This window comes from Rousettus aegyptiacus, unplaced genomic scaffold (assembly GCF_014176215.1).
Source record: "Rousettus aegyptiacus isolate mRouAeg1 unplaced genomic scaffold, mRouAeg1.p scaffold_m13_p_10, whole genome shotgun sequence".
NCBI classification, from domain to species: domain Eukaryota; kingdom Metazoa; phylum Chordata; class Mammalia; order Chiroptera; family Pteropodidae; genus Rousettus; species Rousettus aegyptiacus.
The window spans coordinates 82,944,798-82,962,103 of record NW_023416285.1 but is presented as its reverse complement, the minus strand read 5'-3'; the positions used below and the strand labels follow the sequence as shown (position 1 = coordinate 82,962,103).

At 43.9% G+C, this 17,306-nt stretch overlaps 2 protein-coding genes across 9 annotated transcripts in view; one reads left to right on the top strand and one right to left on the bottom strand.

Annotated features, from left to right (window-relative positions):
• LOC107503341 (protein adenylyltransferase SelO-like) overlaps positions 1 to 2,273 on the bottom strand; it is a 31,441-nt gene extending 29,168 nt beyond the window's left edge. For 2 of the 5 annotated variants that reach the window (XM_036228090.1, XM_036228093.1), the window contains exon 1: positions 1,823 to 2,271. In XM_036228090.1, the coding sequence (XP_036083983.1) occupies positions 1,823 to 2,129 (307 nt within the window). In that variant the 5' untranslated portion in view covers positions 2,130 to 2,271. Of the gene's footprint in view, positions 1 to 1,778 lie in introns of all 5 variants that reach the window. The other 3 variants (XM_036228092.1, XM_036228091.1, XM_036228094.1) reach the window with 3 other exon arrangements.
• Positions 2,274 to 2,427: 154 nt separating this feature from the next.
• PDSS1 (decaprenyl diphosphate synthase subunit 1) overlaps positions 2,428 to 17,306 on the top strand; it is a 38,487-nt gene continuing 23,608 nt past the window's right edge. For 3 of the 4 annotated variants that reach the window (XR_004953131.1, XM_016131478.2, XM_036228106.1), the window contains exons 1-4: positions 2,428 to 2,580; positions 7,650 to 7,714; positions 8,222 to 8,342; positions 10,909 to 11,039. Coding sequence is in view for 2 of the 4 variants with exons in the window: in XM_016131478.2 (XP_015986964.2) it covers positions 2,452 to 2,580; positions 7,650 to 7,714; positions 8,222 to 8,342; positions 10,909 to 11,039 (446 nt within the window). In the remaining 2 variants the exon portion in view is untranslated. Of the gene's footprint in view, positions 2,581 to 7,649; positions 7,715 to 8,221; positions 8,343 to 10,908; positions 11,040 to 17,306 lie in introns of those variants that run through there. The other variant, XM_016131481.2, reaches the window with a different exon arrangement.

Genomic DNA, 17,306 nt, shown 5'->3' with positions numbered 1-17,306 from the left:
AAATTATATAATTAGTGCATCTTCTTTTATGATGCTCTCACATTTTAGTAGAGCATGGGTAATATATAATTTCCATTAGTATTTATGATTTTGTACTGATTGACTTTCCTTTTGGCAAGGCAGCTGATCGGCCAATATATGTGATCATTGGCCATGGAACAAAAAAGGGTAACTGCTTCAGAGGTACCCCACCCTTACCCTCGTTACGCTTTGACAAACTAATCATAAACTAAAACCCTGGAGAAAATTCCAAATGTACGTTAACCTTTTATCTTAACGTCTCTGAGAAATCAGTAATTCCAAAATTAAATTCTTTAGAATTCGATTTTGCCTAAGAATATGAAATCCACAAAAACTGCTAAGCTTTCAGTGAAACTATTTAAACCTCTTCTCTCAATAACTTCTTCCCACAGTTACCTCGTTAATCCATTGATCGTTTATTTAATAACATCGAGAAGAGATGCATTTCTGCAATAATGTGAACGAAAATGTGGTTATTATGTATATAGTATCATGTGTATAATCTCGGCTATAAAACCTGGTCCTACCATAGATGTTTTAAAGAAAATATCTTAAAGCGTAGCTGACTCTCCAACATTGAAATAACTTTGAAAACGCTTTCAATTACACTTATTCCACTTTTATCAGTCAATACTGATTGTTTCACTTGCATAAGGGCAGTCTTTCCAGCCTGTGCAAAGGGGAGTTGTTTGAGTTACTTTCACAGCTCAATCTTTCTAACTTCCTAGACCCATGCTTGGCCTAACTGGGTCAAAAGAACAATTAGTTGCTTTTCCACACATCCTATTGATGGGTTCTTGTTCATCGAGAATTTACCTATACTATCATTGGAAGCCTTCATGAATTTCATCCACCTTTCCTACTTAACCTTGCCATATTCCATCTTTTTTTAAAAAAAAAACAGGTATTTTGATTTAATGTAGGTAAACAATTTCTAAATGAAAATGACCTGATAGAATTGTGTTGTACTATATCTGTCAACTATGTGAGCTTAGACACCACACTTAATTCTTCTATATCTCAGTTTCCTCATCTGTAAAAAAGGGCAAATGATAGATACTATCTAAGTAATAAGATTGTTTCAAGTACAAGTGTTTAGTGCTGCACTCTGGCAAATTCTACCTGTTGGATGTTTCTTAATATATTAACCTATATCAAGATAAGCCACAGGTGGGTAATAAATAACCTTTAATTGTAAAGCACCTGAGACTTTTTTTTTACATGCTATTCTTCAAGATTGGGGAGGAGAGGAACCTGATAAAATTGGTTTATTTTAAAGTATTTCTTTATTCTATACTTCTATTCAGTAAAAAAATAATACTTTGAAGATAAATATAATGTGCTCTGTATTCCAGGCATTTGCACTATTTAATACAAAAAGCATGGTTTAGAAAAACAAGAAAAAAATGTCAAAGAATTGCAGTTGACTCTTTGCTGGTCTATTTCCGTGTATGTGTGGATTTCTGGGAGGCTAAAGTTTCTTCTCTTTCTGTATCCCTAATGCTTACACTTTCTTTCACTGGCCCTGTGTGCCTGTGTCGGATGACTAATTATATATCACGGATTTGTTATAAATACGCCCTCTCATGACCGTGAGAAGAGATCTGGCTATGAATTAAGAAAAGGTCTTCTTAACTCTTATCAGGTACTAATCCTGTACACTCTTCATAATCCCCGAGGCTGGCTGCAAGTAGGTTCAACATTACTAAATAGCAAACAATCTAACACAGCTCAGTACAGCCACGAGTATCACTCACACATCCAGATGTGAGCAAGACGGCCCAACTATTGCCCCAAGTACCTATAAGGTTTTCAGAGGAGAGAGTCCAAAAGTCGAGAGACGAGGCTAATCTAGATTCTGTTTCACAATAACTCTGTTCCTGGCTTGACTTGTTATTGAAAAGATGCAAAAGGCTGGCGCTTCCCTCAAGGCCAGGTTGCACAAAGGAGCCTACGACAGCGTGGGAGATCAAACACTGGAGAAGCAGCCGCGGAAAAGGCAGCCTCCGAATTAGGCTGCGAAACGGGAACCCGACTCTTGGAGTTGTATCTCTGCCCAAATACACAGAACAAAAGTTAGTGGCTGGAGGTCTGGCGCCCCGTAGCATTTCTTGCTAACAGCCAGTCCCCCGAAGGAGCGTTTTGCTCTGATTGCCGGAGCTCCTGGCTCCCCGCGAGTCGCGGGGAGGGTTCGGGAGAGACGGCTCGCCGGGTGCAAGGTCACGGCCAGCTTCTCCCGGGCCGCGCACCGTTCCCCCCGCCACCGTCCGGGGCGCGGGGGGCGCTGCCGCCGGGGCGCGCTGGCGGCGCAGGCCGGGGAGGGGCGAGGCCGAAGCGCTTCCTGGGCCAGGTTTCCGGCTCCGGGTCCCGGAGGAGGGCCGTCGAGCCATAGGTGGAGCTGCCGCCCGCCGCGACTTTCAGACTCGGACCATGGCCTCGTGCTGGTGGCGGTGGCGGCGCGGCTGCTCCTGGAGGCCCGCGGCGCGCAGCCCCGGGCCGGGCCCCTCCGGCCGCGCGGGGCCGTGCGGGTCGCGCCTCCTCGCCGCCGCCCGCGCGCAGGTGAGCCGGGGAGCCCACGCCGCGGCGGGCGCAGAGGTCACCGCGCAATGACAGCCGCGCGGCGGAATGAATGGGCGAGAGCGGCACGTGCGCCGGGCTCGGGGACGCGGGGTGGCGCTGGGCTCCGACCTGCGGCTGCGGGGGCGCTGGCGTGGGGCCCAGGCGCGCGGCGGGACGCCAGGGGCGGCGGCCGGGCGTCTGCCTGAAATAGCGGTGCCCCGCCTGGGGACTGCTGGGGACCTGCGGAAGCGCAGGAGTAGTGGTCAGATTTTCTCCTGGGGTACGGACAAAGTCAACAGTGGAGACCGTTTCCAGCTATTGCCTTTGGATTTTCGGGTGGGGCTTCTGGAAGACAGGGCTTAACAGGGATTTTAGAGCCAAAGGTGCTCTGAGCTCTCAGAGATACGGAGGAGCCAGGCGGCCTCCCGGTGGCCTCGGAATAGACGGGAAAGGCTTTGTGGAGGATGTAGGGTGGACTTGTTTTCAGTCGACCAGTAGTTGCTTGGGAGGCAGAGCATACCTGGACGGGGCAGAGGGGCACTGGAAGGAGAAAAGGCCTGAGGATGTCAAATAGAGAAACCTTGAAGTCAGCTATAATTTGATCTATGACTTCTTGAAGTAGAGCCAGAATCTCAGTATTAACCAACCAGGGCTTCTTGACGCCCTCCACTGCTCCCTTTGCACCCAATCTCATTTTTCTCCCTTTTCTGTCAGTTTACCCCGGTACATTGACGTGTTTCTATGGTTCTATGAGTCCTTTCTGCACTTTGTAGTGATTAATTCTTACCGTGCCATACTGTTTGGCTAACTACACAAAATCTATGGAATTGCTGGCCTTTTAAGAGACTCTCTAGTCATATACTAATTGTGTTCAATTCTCATCTACAAATCTCATCTTCAAAATAAGTTTATTTGAATTTAGGCCTCCTATTTTCATAAGATTTGGTTCACTTCATATTCCCGTATATTCATCAAACACCATTTACCAATATGAGATGTAGTAGTTATAAATGTCTGCTTTGTAGCAAAGTGGCTACATACCATAACTTATCCAAAATGGACATTTGGAGTGAGAAAAGCAGCTGAGCTAGAAGACTGACTAAAGTTTCACTAACCAGAAAAGAGAGAATATGGGAAAAGAGAGCCTCAGGGTTTTCCTGGGATCCATTTTAGTACTATCCTAGCCAGACTGTAAATATTTCTAGTACCACAGATGTGGACATCATTTGGGGGAAATAATGGCCCTGGATACTTCTTTTCTTTGATGCTCCTTTTTTTGATTCCATGCCCCCAAGCAACTTTCTCAGCTACTGGAAAGGGCGCTTTCCTGAGAGGATATACCTTAACGACCACAAAGAGGGACTGCACTGAAAACGCCAGTGTCATACATTTCTGATTTGTGTGTCCGTGGTATTATTCACTGCAAGTTAATTAGCCTTTTGGTGTCTGCCTCAGGCTTGTGTGTTTTAGTAAATTCAAGTCTTTTGGGGCCTGATAATCCTTGCAGACAAAGAGCAACAGTAATAAAGCCACCACCTATGGCTTTCCGACACAGCTCTGCTACTTCCTGATGTATGAACATTCTCCCGACTTCTCCATTGGTAGTATTATTAACAAGTCTTGTAGTAAGACAGAAAAACCAGTGCTCATTTGATCAAGCCTAATCACTTATCAATGTGTGTTTGATTCTTACTCAGCATTTTCTCTTTTTTAAAAAAAGTAAATTTATGGAAGGCAGAGAATATGTGATCAAAGGGTGGGGAGCAAAATCAGAATTGGACAATTCATTTTTGCTACTGCCAGTATTGGCACACCAAGTGACAGCTCTAGTCTTGCAACTCCCTTTAATCACTTTACAGTAATCCTCTCTTATCCATGGTTTTGCTTTCCAGTTTCAGTTATGCACAGTCAACCGTGGTCTGAAAATATTTAAATGGAAAATTCCAGAAGCAAGCAATTCATCATAAGTTTTAAATTGTAATGTAATGAAATCTGATGCAGTCCTACTTTGGCCCACCTGGGATGTGAATCATCCCTTTGTGCAGTGTATTCATGCTGTATCTGCTACCCACCCATTAGCCACTGAGTAGCTCTCGGTTATCAGACTGTCACAGTATTGCAGTGATTGTGTTCAAGTAACCTTATTTTACTTAAGAATGGCTGCAACACATAAGAGTAGGAGGGATTATTGTAATGCTCTTCTGAATGTCTCTAACTTCACTTTGGAACACAGTACCCAACTCCCAGGCTGTGGACCAGTACCTGTCTGGCCTGTTAGGAACTGGGCATGGCAGGAGGTGAGCAATGCAAGAGCAAACAAAGCTTTATGTGTATTTGCAGCTGCTCCCCAGCACTAGCATCACTGCCTCTGCTCCACTTGATATGGTGCCAACAAGGTTGGATATCGCTGCGTTAAGGTACTCGTAAAGCAGGAAATAGTTTGATTGAATAGATAAAATATTAGATATATACAGTGTGTTAAGCTCTGAGCTAAGAGCTTTACAAATACTCAAATCTCAGAATCTCTCCAATAGATAATAGATAGTATCAGAGAGATGTCACAAGGTAGCACAACCAGATTTGAACAAGATCCATTCCAAAGACCATGCTCGTAACAATTGTGATGCTGCCTAGTAGTTAAGAGCACTCTATATTAGGTGTGTAATTAGGTCTCAGAGTGAATAAGTATTAAAATACTGAATTCATGTGAATTAATGAAGACAAAAGTTAAGTGTCATATAATGGTAAAATCAAAAGAAGATTATAACTTTGTTTTCTTGGGATATTGTAATTCCTTGGGACTTCATAAATGTTCTTGGTTTAATGAACATGTAATGGTATAGTGGGAAGAATAGAATTCAGACCATCTTCCTTGGCCACTGCCTGTCTGGCAAAGTCAAACTTAATTGTCCTTTTAATATATGTAAGGCAATATGTGTTCACTAGAGAAAAAAAATCAGAAAATAGAAACAACAAAATAAAAGGGAATTAAAAACTCCCACAATTCTAATTACTTCAAAATAACTATTTTTAATAGCCTGGTTTATATGCTTCCAAACCCTATCCTCTGTCTATTTGTGTGTATGAGTGTGAGTGAATATCTAGTGGGATCACATAATGTACACAGTCCTGTAAGTGCTTTTTTTTTGATATTTTCCCTCTTAGTTCTTCTGGCTACTCAACTAAAATGACAAAACATTAATAGCAGAAAATAACTAAATTTAATTACATACGTACATATGGGAATTCTATAAGAATTTGGACCCAAAGACTAATGAGAAAAAGGCCGGGGCAGGGGGCTGGGGGAGTTTGTGAGTAGTTGTTTGGGACTTCAAAAGAAAGGAAGGCAATTCATACAGCAATGGATAAGCAAATGTTTGCTGGGCCATCTTTAACAGTGAAACACAGAGGGGACTTTTATCAAAGGGGTTTGCTAGGTTCCTCCCTGTCTATCACACCTAGTTCATATTAAACTCTAGTTATCTATGATGATAGTTGCCTTCCTGGAGCAGGTTCTCTATCTAAATTCTTTTACAGAGAGGAAGTTCAGAGATTCTTCCTGAGTCTTTTGTTACTTTAAAATAACCAGCTTAAAATAATCCATATCCCAGAGAGGCATATTCTGGGGTGGTAAACTCTGCTCACCTTCCATATACACTCATACAGCATTTAACAACAGGAATATGTCCTGAGAAATGCATCAGTAGGCGATTTTGCCCTTCAGAACTCGGTTGGAGTGCACTTACTCAAACCTAGAAGGTATAGCCTGCTACTGTAATCGTATGTGCTATACTTTTATACAACTGGCAGCTCAGGTTTGTGTACACCAGCATCACCACAAACGTGTAAGTAATGCATTGCGCTATGACGTTTGATGGCCATGACCTCAGTAGGTAATAGGAATTTTTCAGCTCCATTATAATCTTATGGGTCCATCGTTGACCAAAATGTAATGCAGCACATGACTATACAGTATTGTAAACGTCTGTACAGATGGTCCCTGACTTAGGTAGCTTCGACTTAAGATTTTTCAATTTTATGACAGTACAATAGCCATACGCATTCACTAGAGAGCAGCGAGGCTAAGCTAGAACGTTTGGTAACTTAGATGTATTCAACACCTTTTTGACTTAAAATATTTATAACTTATGATAAGTTTATCAGGACATAACCCCACCGTAAGTCTAGGAACATCTGCATGTCAGTTTTTTAGACTTGACTTTTCTGAACTTCAAATTTCCCAGCTATATACAAAACAAGTAATTGTAAAAGTCAAATAGTGTAAAAGCACACCATAAGACTTGATTACTAATAGAGTGGATTAGTTTTATTTTTCTTGTGGCAAATTCATCCTTTTCTGTCAAAATGCTTTCTTCAAATACTCTATGAGAGTATTTGATTAGTAATTTTTGAAATGTCTGTGTCCCTGAATTCTTCAGGATTGGCAGTCTATGTCTTTGGGTCCACAGTGCCTGTCACAATTCCTGGCACATAATAGTGCTCAATAATTGTGGGAGCTAATATTTGTCATCACCACCTCTGAATCTTTTAGAAGTTCTGTTCTTGATCGCTGATTAAAGTTAATATTTATCAAAATGTGCTGCTGAGCTTGTTTTCTATCATTACTTATCAAGAAGTACCATTTCCAAGTATATTCAGAAATAATAACTTAAAATAGGTAGTGTTTGTGTAAATGTAATTTCCTCCTAAACACTGAAATCCTTTTCCTTTTCACCATCTGGGCTGATGCTTTTGCAATCTCGATTATTCTTTGTTTTATACCATTTTAAGTAACACTAATCTTTACTACTCTCCGACCAATTGTAGTTGAATGGAAGGAAGTTGTTTTAAAATTACTTTTCAGATCTGGAAAGATAGCTATGAATATGGAAACTGTAGCTCTCTTTGGAGGAAGGGATAGATTATAGATGTTTTATCATTTTTCTAAAGTTTGCAATCTACCTATAAATATACAACTAAAAGATGTATGAATTGTGGGAGATTTTATTTATCTAGTGTCATAAACAAGTTTTTCATGACTTTTTACCAGTTTCTTAATTCTTTTATAGATATCATATTTTAATCTTGTGAAGAGTTTAACCGCCGCCTTTCCAAATATGTATAGTATATCACGGTAAGTTCATAATCCATATTGCAGCTACTAAAATCAGCCATATTGCCAGTAAATTTCTATTCTAAACTGGTGAGCTGGTACAACAAATTGAATATGTTGTTTAAATAAGTGCTACAATATCTGTTCTGTGTAATCTTTGCTTTTTCAAAAAATGGGACTATAGTAAAATTTAAACTCGACTCAGAACACAGTGAACATGGTTTAGTATTTCTTTGATTTTGTGTGTTCTCAAGGTCCTGGTTATAAAAATAATCAATTAATGTTTGTTTATAACACTAAATGCTATTGTTTAGCAAGAACAGAATTCTGCGTATTTTTCTAAATTACGGTGACCTTTTTAGATTCATGCTTAATTTCCAGCAAGTATCTGGGCTTAAATTTTCCATCATCTGACTCTGCTACATTTGTTTATGCATATGTGTGTATGATTCCTACTTAAAAAACGAAATCATCTCACTTAATAAATAGCGCTCAAACTTATACTGTGTGCTTCTGCGCTCCTCCCAGGCTCTATCACGCAACATCCGCCACGTGCTGTTATAGTAAAACAAGAAGCGGCGGGAAGCACACCGATCCTTTTAAACTTGGTAGGAGAGACTTGAAAGGTTTGTATGAGGACATCAGAAAGGTAAGATGGTTTCGATGATGCCCTGAAGTAATGTTGGGCTTTTGGAATTATGAACACACAGTGTGGGTTTCAGATATGTATAGTGCCATGATCCACGAATGTCGAGTTTCGGAAGTTTCTTGAGCAACAACTATGGGGCAATGTGGAAGACTCAATACATGTTACCTTGCAGAAAGCGGTTCTTGCAGAGTTGGGAAACTGGAAAAATGGTACAGGCAGCCCCTCCCTCCCTGTCCAGCGAGTTACCTAACATTTCCTCTCCAAGCCCATCACCTACTGCAAGACTTCTGAAACACCGAAGCCTTTCCGTGATTCCTGCTGCTGCCTTATCTAAGTCAGAATATCAGTGCCAGACTGCCCCAGATAGGATTTCTTCATGAAACGCTTTTCCCCAAAAAAGTTTCCTTGGCTCCTAACCTCACGTGGATTTTCAAATGCCCCCCGTCAGCTTCGTTCCCCACTTTCCTCCTCGAGCCCCACGCAACTCTGCCATTTTCATAGCAACACCGCTTCCTATTTGACAAATCACGTAGAGGCCACGAAGGTGGAACTCCCTCGACGCCTGCTCGGGCCCCATGTGCAAGCCCACCTGCCTCCCATCAAGTAAATGTCTTCCTCTCCAAAATAGTCCCTTTACTCTAGTTAAGCCCCATCCCAGCGCCTTGGGAGCTGCTCCCACAATGGCCCGTTCTCCTTTTTCTGCAATGTCTCTTTCCTATCCCTTTTAAGTAAAGGACCGTCCCTTGACCGGATGTCCCACCCCTCCCCCTCCGTCACAGGCACAGTATGCTCCACCCCTGTCTCTATTTCGCCGCTTCGCATTGACTCTGCCATGGCACCGTGCCTTCATTTCCAGCCTCTTCTCTGCAACGGCCTTTGCCCAGGGTCCGGGTAGCTTCCTTCTGGTAAATCCAGTGGACAGTTTCCGGGTTTTATCGCCTTTGACTTTTAAGAACAGTGGGCGCTATCGGCCGCGCCCACTGCGTGAAACTCTTCCCGTGGCTTCTGCACGGTCCGAGTTCTCCCGAGTCTTAGGCCATCCTTCAGTCTGCTTCCTGGGTTCCTCTCTGTGCCCTCCGCCCACCCCCTTAATTTTACCATTGCCTGGGGTTCGTCAGTCTCTCCTCTCTCTATGTCCCCAGTTTACCCATTCTCCTACTTAAAACCATCAAGTAATATCTCTATTCCAGATCAAATTGTTGCACCTATTCCCATACATCTAACTGCTCACTGGACCGTCCATGACTGTCTCAAACTTAATGTGTCTGAATCTCTGCTTTCTCCTACTAGTTGTCTTTTCTTCTCTATTTCCCATTCATTGAAGATACCACCCAAGAACCCCCAAAAGAGCCTCCACTCATCTCTCTCTTTCCCCTTCCACACCCCCTAGTTGATCTCTGGCCTTCAGTCCCACTGCCTTAGGTCAAACCACCCCCATTTCTGTTGCCCTCATCCTTGGTTTCCTCCTCCTTAGTCAGCCTGAGCCAAGGTGCCTCCTGTGTGATCCCAGGGAAGCTGTACTGGCCTCAGGGGCAACACCTTGTCACACCATTATGTTTTACTGCCATTATTGTATTGTTGCTTCACCACCTAGACTTTGAGCTCCCTGTGGGGTGGGGCTATCTTGTTCATCTTTGTAACCTCTGCTTTTATTACCAGCTTGACATTAAGTCAACAATTTAGTGAGTTAATGACTAGGCCACTGTCTGGTGTTCTGGGGCCCTCTAGGCCTATTCTTAGCTCCAACTGCCTTGCAGGTATAAGCTCTGATTCATTCCAGCAAGTGCTCAAGCTGCAGATAAAACAAAAATGCCCATCACCTGGAAGCCTCTTTCACATCTTCACAAATCAAAGCCCTACTTATTCGCTAAGCCCAGGTCAAAGGTTACCTCCTCTGTGAAATGTTTGGTTTTCCCAGCCCACACTTTTTTCTCTCTTCTTTGAACTTTTACTGTACTAAAGGCATAGCATTGTTTAGGTTACCTCTGTATTATTCACTGGATATTTGTTTTTTTAAAAACAATTTTGTCTCCCCAGCTCATTGGAAAGCTCCTCGCAATCAGGCAAACCACATCTTACACTTCCTCTGTAGACCTTTGATGTGTCTTGCTAAATGAAGGCGGAGCCAGACTTACCCCTGCTGCTTCTCCCCAGCCGCTATTTTTCATTCTCGTCCCTGATACACAGCTTTGCCTTTCTACCCAGGACACACCCTGATCTCCTGCTTCACAGCCTGGCGACAGCTGCCAGCTCCCACACTTCCCATCTTTGCCCTCTCCCCTCTGTCTTCCAAGCTATTAGCCAGCCCCTGCTCCTTTCTCTGTCCAGCTGTCACTAGGCCACCTAGTGCTTTCCTTCTCTTGCTCCTATGCCCCTTGAAGCCGAGCTAGGCATTGCTTGTGGCCCAGATCTGTGACTTTACCATGTTGGAACCTTTTCCAACTGAGTGTTGAGTTTCTCAATTAAAATAAATACCCTGAAATCATATCCAAGTTTTGTAAAAGAAATAATGTTGTCTGTCTGTGCAATTATGATGCCATATTAACACAGAGAAACTTCATTTCAGGAACTACTCATATCTGCAGCAGAACTTAAGGAAATGTCTGAATACTACTTTGATGGAAAAGGGAAAGCCTTTCGACCAATTATCGTGGTGCTAATGGCCCGAGCATGTAATATCCATTATAACAACTCCCGGTGAGTCATTTACTGTCACTCCTCTGAAGGTGTATGTATATTCAGCAGCTCTCCGTTCCCATTTTCTGTTTAATGAGTGGCATGTACCTAAGAATTCACTTTGCGATGAGTAGAGTCTGACTTTGAGTCTCTGAGGGTCACTCTGGTCTCTGGTCTGGTCACTTTCCTTTTCCACCTTTTTCATGTCCATGGAAGAACAACTCCAGCTGCAAATAAGCATTTTAGAAAGAAGTCTAAAAGCCATGTTCAGTTTTCTCATTCGGAAGTAGGTGCGCTCCATGCAGTCATTACCCACACGGGCCAGTCAGACCAAAGGTTGATGGTTCTGAAGTGGAGAGGCTGTGCCGTGGTCATGGGCATCGCACCCCCTTCAGTGCCCTCATCCCTGTGACTTCCGGAACCGTGCCAAAGGGAAACCTTCAAGGAAGGCATTTTGGTGTGGGTCCTCAACTTTTGAGTTTTGGATATATGTGCAGTTTTAAAATACTCAAACTGCAGTGTTTACTAGTAAAGGAAATCTTGAAAAGGAACGCAGATGTACCCATAACATCTTTGTCATTCCCTCTTCCCTTCCTCTGTCGTATTCAGTCATGCGTTATGTAAATAATTTTGTGTTCTGCTTTGTTTCCTTACCATTGTTTTTTAAAGTCTTTACCATGGAGCTGGAGTGTCTTCATAGTTGTTATTTTTACATCATGTAGACCAGCGCTGGATGTCCCAGTAGACCATAATGTACTTATCCGTTTCCCCGTTGTTGAACATTTGTTTTCTACTACGTTTTCCCAGTAGATAATACCTTAAGGAATGCCTAAGGTTTGTCAGCACTAAACTTAAGGATGCTGCAAGATGGAGCATCAGACGTTGCTCACCTCTCCCCACTGTAGCCTTTGGCACCCTGCTGCCAGGCCCCTCCCTATGGCCCTAGCATGCCACACCAGGCTCAGGGTGCCTCCCGCTTACCTGGGACCTGGAAGAGCTCCTAGTATAGTTCAAACAAGCAGTGCAATCTCTGGCAGTGACCTTTTAACCGTCGCCAGGCTCACTTTCACTTCACTCAGAAGGCAGAGCAGCAGAAATGTGCCCTCCGAACTGAACTTGAGTTTCGCCTCATGGGATCTAGAGCAGGGTTTCTTGGCATTGGCACTATAAACGTTTGGGGCCACATCATTCTTTGTGGTGGGTAGTGTTGTCATGGACGTCGTAGGATAAAGCAGCATCCCTGGCCTCCACCCAGTCGATGACAACCAAAACCGTCTCCAAACATTGCCAGGTGTCCCCAGTGGAGTGACATGATCCCTGGTTAAGAACCACTGATCTAGGGAGAATGCGTGTTTATATTTTTAATTTCTCAGCTTAATACACAATATACTTCATTATCCTCAAAGTTAACATGAAAAGAATATTCTGTACTGCTCTAACTCAGCTGTTATCCTCATAGGTGAAAGTTTTCTAATTTACTCCTCTGCAACTGTATAAAGTGGTTACAGAAAACATGGGAGAATGAAACACAGAAAGGGTGTTCCTAGTTCAAATAGTAAGTTCAAGGCTGCTCTCGAGGATGTTTTAGCTGCATTGTCATCCTCCCCAGCAGTGGAGGGCCTACTAAGGGCGCAGTGCAGAGGTGGTGGCCGGCTTTGGGCTGTGAGTCATCATTGTGGCGTGCATTTAGGTGGTGCAGTATCCCAGCCGCATTACTCACCAAGCCCCTTCCTAAGAGTAAGGATCCTTCCTGAGGTCCCTTTTGGATCAGACTTTTCATGGTCTAGATATCTCGGAGCTATTAGTTCCATGCCACTTGAGGCAAGAAGTCGGGCTGCAGTGGGAGCTTCTGGAGAGCTGGGCTATGTGTGACTTTGCTCGCTGAGAAAGACTGAGAGCAATGTGGAACAAAGGTAGCTCAGGATTCAGGAGCAGGAGCACACACAGCCTCTGTTTCTGGCCCATGCCACCAGAACCCATTCCAGTCCTTCATCTGCTCACTTGTCGGTGATGGCAGAATTGAGATAGGCCCGCTTTATCACTTGACGATCAAAGTTCCAGGGCTTCTATCAGACACCGTCTTCGTGCTTGTGAGATGTGTGTTTAATAGGTGGACAGTAATGCTGGAGAGGTTGCAGAAGATAGTAGATCAGATCTCTGAGGAACTAGAGAGGAGAAACTACTTTTTTGATTTTTTTTTCTCCTTTATTAAGCTTTTTGGTCATCAATTAAATGTTCCCTGTTAGATAACTTTACTGGGACTTCTTAACCTGAGGTTCATGAGCGTTATGGGGTCTGTGGACCCATTAGAATTGTGTGCTCTTTGTGTATTTGCATTTTTCTGAGGAAGAATATCCATAGCTTATAATATATTCTTGAAGGGTAATATGGCTCCCAAAAGTTTAAGCCCCACAGTACCTGGGTGAGTAGGTAGGAACGCACACAACATTCAGACTTGATGACTCAGACTTGAAAGGTCCAGAAAACAGAGTTGTGGATTCTGAGACCAATGCTCAGATCCTTTTTCAATGAAGGACCCTTTGTCCCAGCTGCTGGGCCAGGTATTGTTGGTAGAGAGCCTTTGGTTCTCAGTCCCTCAGAAGATGGCCTCAGTGGCAGAAACTCCTCTCACCTGAGGCCATGCCCTTCTCGAGCCAGCCTGCGTCGAGGGACTTGCTCCAGAGTGCACCGGGGGGGCGGGGGGCGGGGGGCGGTGCCTGCAGCTGTGAGTAGACCTCTGTTGCAGATACTGCTCCCCTGCTCAGGCCTGTTCTCTCCTCTGCCCGCATCAGGCATTGATCCCAAGGGCACTCCTGATAGGACATCCTATACTTTCAGCTTCAGAACCCCACCTACAACAGAGTTCAGCAAAACCCAAACTAGCCACATTGAGTAGGTGAGGGCTGACTTTATCAAAGAATCTGGATCAAAACAAAGCCTTAGAGTCAATAGATGTCTATAAAATTACTCTACTCATTGAGTACAACTCAGCGAGAGTGTCTAATCTTTCCCAAGCAAGCTGAACTTATCTTGCTCAGCAACCGCACTGAAGGGATTAACCCTTATTGACCTCACACCATCTGTCCCTGCATGGCTCTCTTCCAGCACTGATTGTCGCCACTGGCCAGGATTACAGGGCAACTGCGTGTAGATTGTATAGATCTGTCGATCTCTATTATGCAAATAATCAAGAGGTGTTGAATCCCACTCATTCAATTTACAGAGCCAGACATTCAGTTAGATGGTACAGATTATAAAATGCAGTTTCACATTAGACAATAGGTCAGGGATCCAAATGTGATATAAACCTTATATTCAGAGGAGTTAACTTTGATGATTCTCATAAGGACAAAGGGAATTACAAAAGCCTACCCTGGGAAGTCTGTAATCAAACAGTCATTGCAGCGCCGGCTCCCTCGAATGATTCCTAGAACCGTCCTGGTTTCCGTGTGTTCCACCTCACTGAGCCAGCTGCTGCTGCAGCTGTTTGCAGGGTAGGCAGGAAAGTTGGTGTCAAAAGAAATGTTTTTGTCTTTAACCCAGGAGATGGCACTTTTGATATGTCCATACTCACTAAAACGGATCTTGAAGGAAATCTATAAGAAGGCACACCTTCTGAGGTGGAGGGGATTTGGATCACCAGATGGTCTTCCATTTCATTGGTGAGGTCAAATCCAAGGATAAGGAGAACCTCAGTGAGAACAGGAGGGCCGTAGGGCATTTGAAGTGCCGCGTGCACGCTCCTCCAGCACCCACATGCCAGGATGAGGCAGATTCCCTCACCGAAAGAATCAGCTTCCATGCTTCCGTTAGCCATGCCCGGCTGGCACAAGGCAAATGCTGCATTATTCTGCAGGAGCCTGGATCCCGCGAAGGAAGCCCTGTACAAAGCCAGCCTGGATACGCTGCAGATCTAAGGTGTCTTTGTGGTGGGCTCCTCGCCACGTATCCAAAGGTTCTACACGTCTTCCGGGCAGAAAATAAACAGTAGCATGAACCCTGTATCTCATATGATGCAGCTTTGCAGGCATTGTTTCATCTGGAGATAGATCTGAAACTATACAGGAGCTGCTGCTCTTGGATGTCAGTTTTTTTCTCTCGACATCAGAACTGCTAATAAATTCATGATCATTGGGATCAAGTTTGAAAACGCCATTCCCACCTAAGAGACGGACTTCACCCCGAGACTGACGTGCTCATTTGGGTTCATCTAGTGACCAAGGATAACGGCCTGCTAAGCTAGTTTGAGCTCACAGACACCCCTCCTCCACTCTGCTCTTCCTTAGATAGAAGGCACCTTTGACGTTCATGCCAGTAGCATTCCCAGTGTGCCAGTAAGGAAAAGGGGGAAAGGGAACAAGATCGCAGTGGCCAGAGACAAAGGCCAGGAAATGGAAATAGGAGCACAAAGATGAGAGGCATAAAGTGCACGCTTTTCAGAAACTCCTTCAGTTCCACACATTCAACCCGAATGCCACTGTGGAAAGTGAGACTCTTTAAAGTAGCATCCGCAATGGGGACAAACAAGATTTTAGACAGGTGCAATAAAATCAAGTAATTTCAAAAACCAGATCACTGAGAAGGAAACATTTGAGTACCAACAACAGAACATGCTAGTGAAATAAGAAACGGGGTGAGGCTGAAAAGTTATATCCACATCGTAATCTTTGGAACCTGTCACTGTTACACTCTATGGCCAAAAAGAGTTCGCAAATGTGATTAAGCATCATGAAATGGGGAGATTATCCTGGATTATCTGATGGCCACGAAATGCAGTCGCACGTACTTCAATAAGAGGGAGGCAGAGGGAGGTTGGCTCACACAGAAGACGAAGTGAAGACGGAGCAGAGAGGTTGGAAGATGGCGTTCTTAAAGACTGGAGTGATGTGGCCATAAGCCAAAGCCTGCCGACAGCTACCAGAAGCTGGAAGAGGTGAGGAAAGGATTTTCCCCCGGAGCCTCCAGAGGGGTACAGCCAGCTGACACCTTGATTTCAGCCCAGTAACACTAGTTTTAGACTTCTGGCCTCCAGAACTGTGAGGGAATGTCTGTTTGTGGTAATTTGTCACAGCAGCCACAGGAAGCCAGTACAAACCCCATCATTATATCATATCGCCTCAGTGCAGAGAGTGGGCCTGGTGGGGCTTCTCTCCCCCTCTGGATCTCACAGAGCCAACAAAAGGGTAAATCAGAGGACATGCCACAGTCTCAGTAATTGAAGTCTCCAAACTTATAGGAAGTCAAGTCAGTGGAAGATAAAGATAAAATCTATCCGAGTGTGTATGGCTATTTGTTAAGCATTCTGAAAACTTGAATATGTGTACTTCTAGCAGGAAACAACTAGGAAATGGCGATTTGCATCCTCAGAGTTTTCTATAGCAAGGCAGAGAGAGCGAGAGACTTTCAGTAGAGAGCTGCTTCAGTACCAAACTGATGGAGTTCTATTCATGTCCTTTGAAACTCATAACGATGCAGAAGGTAAGAGGAAAGAAGTGTTGCCCTCCCATGATTGTGTTGTTTAGAGCAAGTGAGCTTTTCTGTTCTCAGGCTGTGAAGAGACCTGGGAGGGTCATTAGCACAAGACCTCTGAACTGACGCCCCAAGTTTCAGGTCACTTTCAGGGTGAGACAGACTCTTGTTCCATTTGCCCACAGCTTACAGACAGTGCAGCGGCGGCTCAGCAAAGGCTGAGCCTGGACCAAAACCCTTCTTAGGAGAAGCTTCCTTTTTGGCTGACAGTAAATCAAAATGAATACCCCCAGTAAACAGCAGTGTTCCCCAGACTTTGTGCATCAGAATCACCTGACATGCTGTTTCAAAATGCAGGTTCCCGAGTCCCACCATTAGAGTTTCTGATTCAGTGTATCTGAGGCATCAGTCTGCATTTTCAAGGGTATTGATTTCGATATGGTGGACCAGGGATAGATATTTAAGAAACGTTAAGCTTCTCAGAGTTCTAACAAGCAAAGTGAAACACTTATTTTTAGATTTGTCAGGAGAGACAAACAGAAGAACATTTTGAAATAGAAGTAGAGCCTTCTGTATACCATTTGAGGACTCTGCTCATTACACAAGCTTTAGATTTGGGAATAGAAGTTTCTCTGTTTCTGTTATTAAAATGGAACCACATTTACTGTTTTGATTTTTTTTTTTTTCCTCTCATTTGTTCTGGAGCAAGGTAATCCATTGCTAAGGTTTGATTTTCTTTTTAGATATAGTTTTCCCACACTGAGGATTACTTGTAATTTGTGTCAGATGTCGCGTTATGTGTTGGTATGAATAGGGAGG